Raw genomic sequence first — 9,151 nt, 5'->3', positions numbered from 1 at the left:
GGGCCAAGAAACACAAGCAATGGACATTAGCCTGGTGGAAATTTGTCCAAATTGGAGATTTTTGATTCCATCCGCCGTGTCTTTGAACAGATCTCCACGTGTATTTCCCACCATAAAGCATAGAGGTGGTGGTGTGATGGTGCTTTTTAGGTGACACGGTCTGTGATTTATTTAGAATTCAAGGCACACTTTGCTACTGCAGCGATACGCCAATCTATCCGGTTTGCACTTAGTGGGACTATCATTTGTTTTTCAACAGGACAATGACCTGGCTGTGTAAGGGCTATTTGACCAAGAAGGAGAGTGATGCATCAGATGACCTGGACTCCAGAATCACCCGACCTCAATCCAATTAAGATGGTTTGGGACGAGTTGGACCAGAGTGAAGGAAAAGCAGCTAACAAGTGCTCAGCATATGTGGGAACTCCTTCAAGACTTTTGGAAAAGCATTCCAGGTGAAGCTGGTTGAGAGAATACCAAGAGTGTGCAAAGCTGTAATCAAGGCAAAGGGTGGCTACATTGAAGAATCTCAAATATATTTGATTTGTTTAACACTATGGTTACTACATGATTCCATATGTTATTTCATAGTGTTGATGTCTTCACTATTATTCTACAAAGTAGAAATGAAGAAAAACCCTTGAATGAGTAGATGTTCTAAAACTTTTGACCGGTAGCTTATATCAGATGGCATCTGATTTGTAAAAATATTGAGGGATATCAAACTACATCGGGTCATTTATATAAGGAGGCCCATACCCACAATATCAATATCAAACCTTGTATAATTTGGATAGAATACATGTCATACCTTCATATCTAGTTAGTGCTCGATCATCTAGGATTAAAGTTAAGGGGGGTAAGCATTGATCAGCTAAATACAAACAGAACAGACATTTATTGTGCCAGAATCTACTGTACATAGTCAAACATGAAGTGTACCATGTAATCCTCAGATACTGAAATTACAGCAGCATGTAGTGAATCATAAAAAGGCTAAATGGAATGCTTTGTTCAGTAATACTGATTTGTACCGTGGGTGAGGAGGAATGCAGTCCAGTCTTATTAACATAATAAACAACCCAAATGCACTGTAGAACGGGTGAAGGAGAAGAGGTATTATATTACCATAGGAATAAATTGGTATATGGCAAGTAAGTACCTACTTTGGTCTACCTGAATTCCCTTACAGGTAACCCCACACAAGTCTGTTTATATCTCATTTTAGGACCGCTTTCTGGAGTCTCTTTGCATTTCCAATGTCTCTGTCACGTGTTTCTCTGTCTATAACAAAGGCCCCTGTACAGGCTGCCTTCCCATTTGTTTCATATTTTAAAAAGGGGTTAATAGTAGAAAAAGGTGCCAGGCGGATCAGGTAATAGTCAGACAGTGCTTTTGGTGGGAAGCTCTGTGCTGTTGTGCCGCGTTTTCCTCAACGACCCGTCGTCGTGCGGCCGGGCCTTCTGCAGGTTGGACATGGCGGCGGTGCGCTCGATGTCAATGAAGGCGTAGAGCTCGGTGCGGCGCGTGGGGGTGGTGGGCAGAGGCGGCGAGGTTGGGGTGCGGGGCGTGTGAGGGTTGCTGGTGTCCGAGGACGCACCCTTGGAGGCTGCGGAGGAAGAGGCGGTAGTTTCCATCTCTACCTCGATGTAGTTGAGCGTCTTGGGATGCTCTTGACCCAACGGCCGGCGGAAGTCGAAGTTGAACACGATGGGCCCGTCGCTGCGGCGGCGTGCCGTGTCGGGGGCACAGCGGGCGCTGAGGGGGGCAGTCACATTCTCTGTGTTCACGTAGTTGTGGGAGGACTCCATGGCTGACAGAGGGGGGTGGGCCGACAGGGGGTGGGAGTAGGAGTGGTGGAGGAGGCTGTGTTGGTGGTGGTTGAAGCCGTTGAGGGAGGACATCTTTAGCCCCCCTTGGCCTCCTCCACCACGGGGCCCACCGTTGTTCTCCTCCTCCTCGTTGCTGGGCTTGCGGGTCTCCCAGACGGGCGGCAGGGCCGGGAGGTTCTCGTAATCCAGGAGGGCCGTGCGCCGCTGGGCTGAGTTGTTGACATTCTGCAGGGTGTCAGGGGTGACAGGGGGCAAGAGATGGCGGCGAGGGGCTGTGGCTGGAGCCCCGACAGAGGCAGAGGAGCCATTGGAGTGTGTAGAGGACGGCTGAGGATGGCCCTCTGGTGGGGCTGGGGCCTCCGTGTCTGTGTGGCCGTTGGTCTCTCCCTCTCCAGGCTCCGGGGACTCCGAGTCCTCCCCTGCCTCCTCTTCATCTCCATCCTCAGTCTGATGCTTCCCCTTGGCCATCTTTTTCTGCGCAGGGGTGGGCCCCAGCACGAAGCGTACCCCCTGGGACTCCAGCAGTACCTGGGGTTCTTCCTGGAGCTGGGCCTGGGGCTCTGGTCTGGCTACCCGCGGAGGTGGTGGTGTAGGGGGGCACTGGGACTGGGCTGAGCCAGGGCTGTCCAGAGGGGCTGGAGCAGTCAGAGGGCTGGGCTGGTCATCCAGCAGGCCTGTGGTGTTCACATAAGTGTGGACCTGTGGACGGATAGGGAGACAGGGTTAATAGATCATCGTTATCACCCCAACTCAGCAGCTTTTACATCAACTCATTATTTCCCATTGACGTCACAAGTAGCACAGTGGATGTCTTCTTTAGTCTAGGATATCTCAAAATGTGCTCTACTGAACATGACCCAAGCATTTGTATGGAGATGTCTAGTTTTATCAATAAAGCTATACGTTTTGGGAGTATTTCAGTGTGCCGGGCAGGCCTTATTCTATTCACTCAAATTCGCCACGCATTTGGTGTTAAGAGTTGTTCTCTCACCGCCTCGTCAGCCACTAGGAGGGGGTGTGTAGACTCCTCTCCCACTGAGGGTAGTCGGGTGCTGGCCACAGACGGGTGGCGCGTGGAGGGGTGCGAGGGGGCGTCGCCCACCGAAGGGATCCGGGTGACACCATTGTGCACGGTGGGAACAGAGTAGCCCAGAGCTGAATAGACATAGCGAAGAGAAGAACTGGGGGTCAGTGGGGACAATGAAAGGGTTGACTGAAAAACAAGACTTCAGCAGTTATCTAATGAAGGAAGGCTCAGTAGTGAAAGAGTTAGGTATTTGAGAGTGTGACAGCCATATCAGGCAATGGACATTCTAGGGACAGGAACAGGCATTTCTCAGGTCATTGCAAGTGCTGGTAGAAGTATTCATTATGGGGCCTGTGCGAGTCCTAGTTGTAGGATGAATATAGGCTTACCGGCAGGAGTGTGTGTGGCCTGCTGGTTGGTCTCCAGTACGGCCTCCTCCACCACACTGATGCTGTGGTTGTGCATCACCTCCTGCAGCATGTTGAAGATCTCCTCCGCCCGAGCACACTTAAAGGCAAAGATCCCTGAAGACACAGTCAAACGCAGTCAAGAAAAGTCAAACGTGTGGTTGCGCTGCAGAGCTCATCACGATGTTCATCTCAGGAACCACACATTGGGCAGCACGACTGCAATATAGACGTTTGAGAAACAACCATTATCAGCACTGCTCACGCCTTCACGTTTAACAAAGGGTTTTCTACATCCATTGGCTCTTTCAACTTGTCCTTGTCTGCCTTGTAATCAATGATGTAAAGGGACTGGATAGGTGAACGCAACAGAGTGATAAAGATAAAAGGAAGCGAAGTAATACGTCAAGAAGGAACACATAGGAACAACCATAGGTATGGCATCACATCAGGGACAAACTACACAGGATCCTATCACTGAGACTAGTCACACTGCACAGAGAACAGAACGCACAACTATGCTCAACTTGTGGGACCAAACCGAAAACCCCAACTCCCTCAAGCACAATACCACACAGAGTCAGACACAGGCATCAATACTGTCACCACAGAAATAGAATCACTAGAGTGGGCTTCTATTCCCGTATTTAAGTCAATGAAGCCATTATGATTCTATTTCTATGACTAACATTTCTGGTAATCACATTATTATATCATCATCACGGCATGGGAACACAGCAAGCCTGACTTACCAGAACCCCAGAACCCATAGTACCCCCCCCAGACCTCATCCTTTTGAAAGCATGGATGGAGTCGAAAAATAACCACACAGACAATTGTGTCATTAGCATTGCAGCATAATCAATATTTCACTGGTTCAAGTCGATATAACAATAAAGCTGATGTTGGGGCCTAATGACCTAGTTGCAGATGTGATTCACTGTATTCTGATGTGGTTTTATCACGGTTCATGTTTGATTCACAACATTGTGTATTAGGCCTACATGTAATATTATTGTGTACCTGTATACCTTACCAACAAATATCTTGATTACCTCACCCCACCCAAAAAACAAATACTAGCACCCTTGCCTCTGGCACTAACACTTGTCCTTTCTTACTAGCACCGACTTTGCTGATATCTGCTTTATAGAGGAAATGTTTTGCTTACTATGACTGATATGTGGTTGTCTCACCTAGCTCCCTTATGATTAACACTATGGATAAGAGCATCTGCCAAATAACTAAAATGTAAAAATGTATACTAATGCCCAGGCAGCTGAGGCACCACATAAGTTAGTTAGGTAGCCTAGCGGTCAAGAGAGTTGGGCCAGTAACCGAAAGAACGCTTGTTCAAATCCCAGAGCTGACTATGTGAAAAATATGTCAATGTGCCCCTGAGCAAGGCACTTAACCATAATTGCTCTGGATAAGAGCGTCTTAAATGACCTCAAAGTCAATGGTGCAACATACGCTGAGAATGGTCCTTGAAAATGACAAAAATCAATGAATGAAATACGTGAAATCAATAATTGTGCGGAATGGAAATCTCTATTAATTTACCTTGTCCCGTCTGGCAGCGGCGGCCACTCTCGAAGGAGAAGAGGTTGGAGTCGTAGCCATAGCGACGCAGGCACATGTAGGGCCATTTGACGTCGTCCCGGCGATAGGTGTGGAGGACTAGCTCGACCTCTGTCAGCTCCATCATACCCGAGCCCAACTCGTTCCCATCGTCATCCACGTTTATCACCTGGCAACAGAACAATAACGTTACACAACGGTCACTGTGTCAGTCGACACAAACAGGTGTACTCTGCAATGCATTGAAGCTGGTCTTCTTTATGCAACCAATATCTCCCATTCATTCAGGTGAGAGGTCTCCATATTTTGACATGTCGCAAAACCTGTCATAACTAGGGAGTAGAACATGGGCTCGGCAATGGACAACCATTGAAGTATGTTTGTTGTAATGGATCAAGAAGACTCACCTTAAATTTGGTTTGATGATTATCTGGGATTGACTCCTTCTCTGGACAGCTTAAACAGCTACCCATGGCTTCTTCAGAGCACCATCTGATGTCTGGATCATAAGGTCATTTCAATTATAAGAGCCAATAGTAATACAGTGAGTGAATGGACATCATTGGCAGAGTTGTAGCTACATTTGATTGATGTGAAAGTGATCATTCAAACTTGTCTAAGAAAGTTTAAAAAAAGTTACAAATATATATATATTTTTACCTAGATCCAACCACCAGTATCCCTGGTTCCATCTTCCGAGCACTCATGTTTTCTTTATCTGCTATGCCAACATAAGATGTGGGCCTGCACACAGATCATTTACAGTCAGCCAAGTTAGGTAGCTGGACGACCTAGTTTGTTATACAACTGGAGTTCGTTAGCTAGCTATTGTGTCTGGCAAGTGAAATGGTTAACGTTGGCCTCAATGGATGTAAATAAGCCAACGTTAGCTAGTAAGGAAAGTTAACGTCGTTACAAGCTAGCTAAAGTTACCTAATTACGCTGGCTAACTCTAGAAGTAGCTTGGGCCAAAGCATTATATTCCCGAATACAAGATTTTGGTGTAACTGGCTTTAATGATATGAAAATATATAGTTAGCGTTATAGCTAGCTAGTTCATCAAATGGTTAGATAATGTCAACGTTAGTAACTTCATCTCTTAGTCAGACGTGGTTGACTAACTACCAAACTTCACCGTTAGCACATTCATTATTGTAGCCAGTAGGATAACATTAGCTAACTACAGTAGCTAGCTCTCGTGAAACGCTAGCAGCCACGCTAGTTAGCTAACGAATTAGTAAAAATATAGAATGCACGTTGTCTTAACTAACACATTTTTGGAATACTTACCAGTATGGCAAACGGAAGGGGGCAGTTCTTCCAAACTTTTCAGACACAAACGATAGCAACCTAGCTAGCTAGCTCTGCTATCTCATATGAAGCTAGCTCAACTCCACCATCTTTCCTCTGCGTTGTTAGCTAGTAGAGCGCCAAAAAAAAAAATCACAACTTCTTCCAAAGGTGGCTACCATTCATGTTTTCGACCGCAAGATAATGAAAATGGATATAAATCCATGTATAATCCTTTATGTCTCTCTCTCTATATATATATACCCCCCCAAAATAAGCTAGTTTATCTTAGTCGCACCGTCTTTATTGCAGCTAGGTAAATCACAGCAACTTCTTGGCTAAACTTCCGAGAGTTTTGAGGCAAACATTTTCAATGTGGTCAATATGCAGCCCACTGCGCATGCGCAAGGATTGGGGGGTCATCATCTCCCAAATCATGACTCCATAATAAATGTATTATATGAATAAATAATTGTCAAATATATTTTTTAGTTATCTAAGTATTTTATTGAAACACTCAAATAATATATTAATGCCCTCGTCTTGATATGTTTATAGGCCTACCTTTATTTTTATTTAACTAGGCAAGTTAGTTAAGAACAAATTCTTATTTTCTACTTAGATTGCAAAATGGGAAACTGCATACAGTAACTACTATAATTTGTGTAACGATTCACAGAATCCATCAATCACTCATATGATTACAATCATGTTTGCCAATGTGTGGGTTGTGGATTTGCACATTGTAGATGTGTGTGATTTGTAGTTCCATGACATGATTTTAAATACATCAAATAATGTGTAAAAAAAGACATAAAATATACACAAAAATCATTATTATCTTACAGGCTACATATATGGATTACACAACATAAACTGTGTGCTTTCATATCTCATATGGTCATCCTTTTGCATGACTCATTTTCTATTCAAGCAATATATCGCACGGGCTGTACAATATCTACAAATAAATGTGTAATGGGTTTATCTACATACATATTTCAGATATTTTTGAATGATTTCAGTGCTTATGAAAATAAGCATAATTTCAAACAGAAAGCATTTTTGTCTAACATTTGACAAAAATGTGACTTGTGAAAGATGCAATAGCCTGTACATTTACTGTAGATATGTGAATACTGTTAGATCATTTTTACTTATGCAGTATCAGATTTTTTACAGGTTTTTTTTTTACAGGTTTTTGGTCTGTGCCACGTAATAATGGATAAATGGCAGCTTAACAAACAAAATGAAAACACTGTGTACGAAAGCCAATGATGCAAATGTAAAGCACATATACAAACACACATATATAAGGCAAGTATATACAATTCTATGAATATATATTCTTATATCATTTAATAGCTATAAAGTGTTCTATATTTCATAATATCTAGAAAAGAACAATCAACAGAAATAGTAGAACATTTGAATTGACATGTGTCCCTGCAGTGCTATACTAGTGAAAGTACAAACAGTTCTCTCCTTCAGTAGTCCTTACAATCTTTAACGTCTGGCATACACCATATCTGTAGGCCAAAAACAAACAAAAAATATAATTTGTGATGTCATCCAGCTATCCAACCTCCTAAATTTGTGTAGCTGCGTTTTGTGTTTGAAAGGGTTGCTTGAGTAGCCTGGTCGTATAACTGTAAGTGTTATAGTAATCTCTACTATCGTTGCCATGGCATACACGTTTGCTATTCCAGGGTAGTGGGTTCGATTCCCGGGACCACCCATATGTAAAATGCATGCACGCATGACTGTAAGACACTTTGGATAAAAGTGACTGCTAAATGGCATATGAATGCTGTATTATCTTACTTTAACCCAGACAGGAGTTGGCTAAGCACAAACAGACTGGACCAGGCACCAGGCTAATATTTGATAGGATAGATCATTTGTGATGTCTTCTAAATATGAACTGAGGTACAGAGAGTTCTAAGGAATGTGAGGGCTTACCTCTTTGGGGGTCAGGGTTGACATTCTCATAGATGGGGTAGAGGGGGTTCTCCTGCTCATTGCGAAGCTTCCTGGCTCGGAGGACGTCTCTCATACACTGGTGGAGATACGCATACTGGCACTTTAAAGAAAAGAAGAAAATAAACATACCCAGATATATCAATGACATGTTATTACATAACACAGGTTCTGGAGTTAACACACAACTGCACATACACACAGAGTAACACAGAGTAAAACTCAAACTGTATCTCACACATACACACACACAAACACACACCCGTCTCACCTCAGTCTGCACCATGTGTGAGCGGTGGAGGCGCAGTTCGAAGACAGCTCCGTAGATGTCTACTGTGTCCTTGGTGTCCAGCTGCTGCAGGACTCTGTCCAGGGATATGAAGGTCCCTGTACGGCCCACACCAGCACTGTGACAGAGAGGAGAGAGAGAGAGAAAGACAGAGAGGAGAGAAAGAGAAAGACAGACAGACAGACAGACAGACAGACAGACAGACAGACAGACAGACAGACAGACAGACAGACAGACAGACAGACAGACAGACAGACAGACAGACAGACAGACAGACAGACAGACAGACAGACAGACAGACAGAGAAAGGGTTGGAGGGCAAATACACCTTAGTTACCTTACCTAAACGGAGAGGGGAAATATAATTTGGCAACATCATTTCAGTCAATTTCTTTTGAATTGAAATGGAATTAACCTTAACTCTGGTCATTACTGCAGGCCGTAACTATACTGTCTCTTCAGGAAAGACAAGACACTATATCTCAGTGTGTCCTAGGGAGTTTTTGTTTTTGAATGGGAGACTAGGGAATTGGGACAGTGACCCACCTGCAGTGAGCTACGGTGGCCCCAGACCCAGGGGTCCTGTTGATATAGTCCCTGACGGTCCTGACGAACTGGATTAGTGACTGGGTGGTCTCTGGGACGCCGTGGTCGGGCCAAACCGTGTAGTGAAACTGACGTACCACCCTGGAGTAGTTCAACTGGTCCTCCTGCATGGCAGTTAAGACACAGTCAGAGAGAGAGA

General features: G+C 44.3%; 2 protein-coding genes across 2 annotated transcripts in view; both read right to left on the bottom strand.

Annotated features, from left to right (window-relative positions):
• Nucleotides 1-879: 879 nt before the first annotated feature.
• LOC115152315 (fibroblast growth factor receptor substrate 2) lies at nucleotides 880-6,524 on the bottom strand. The gene is made up of 7 exons (XM_029697080.1): nucleotides 6,138-6,524; nucleotides 5,508-5,591; nucleotides 5,255-5,346; nucleotides 4,830-5,016; nucleotides 3,249-3,383; nucleotides 2,824-2,987; nucleotides 880-2,531 (listed from the first exon to the last, which is right to left on the bottom strand). Exons 3-7 carry the CDS (start codon nucleotides 5,318-5,320, stop codon nucleotides 1,383-1,385), a joined length of 1,701 nt encoding a protein of 566 aa, XP_029552940.1. The 5' UTR covers nucleotides 5,321-5,346; nucleotides 5,508-5,591; nucleotides 6,138-6,524; the 3' UTR covers nucleotides 880-1,382.
• A 101-nt stretch (nucleotides 6,525-6,625) lies between these two features.
• LOC115152314 (receptor-type tyrosine-protein phosphatase beta) overlaps nucleotides 6,626-9,151 on the bottom strand; it is a 34,256-nt gene continuing 31,730 nt past the window's right edge. Inside the window, exons 31-34 of the mRNA XM_029697079.1 lie at nucleotides 8,953-9,116; nucleotides 8,389-8,524; nucleotides 8,100-8,220; nucleotides 6,626-7,666 (exon numbers count right to left, since the gene is read on the bottom strand). Of these exons, the coding sequence (XP_029552939.1) occupies nucleotides 7,644-7,666; nucleotides 8,100-8,220; nucleotides 8,389-8,524; nucleotides 8,953-9,116 (444 nt within the window). The 3' untranslated portion in view covers nucleotides 6,626-7,643. The remainder of the gene's footprint in view (nucleotides 7,667-8,099; nucleotides 8,221-8,388; nucleotides 8,525-8,952; nucleotides 9,117-9,151) is intronic.

This window comes from Salmo trutta, chromosome 17, assembly GCF_901001165.1.
Source record: "Salmo trutta chromosome 17, fSalTru1.1, whole genome shotgun sequence".
NCBI lineage: Eukaryota > Metazoa > Chordata > Actinopteri > Salmoniformes > Salmonidae > Salmo > Salmo trutta.
The sequence above is the reverse complement of the archived record's forward strand: the minus strand, read 5'-3'. Positions and strand labels throughout refer to the sequence as shown.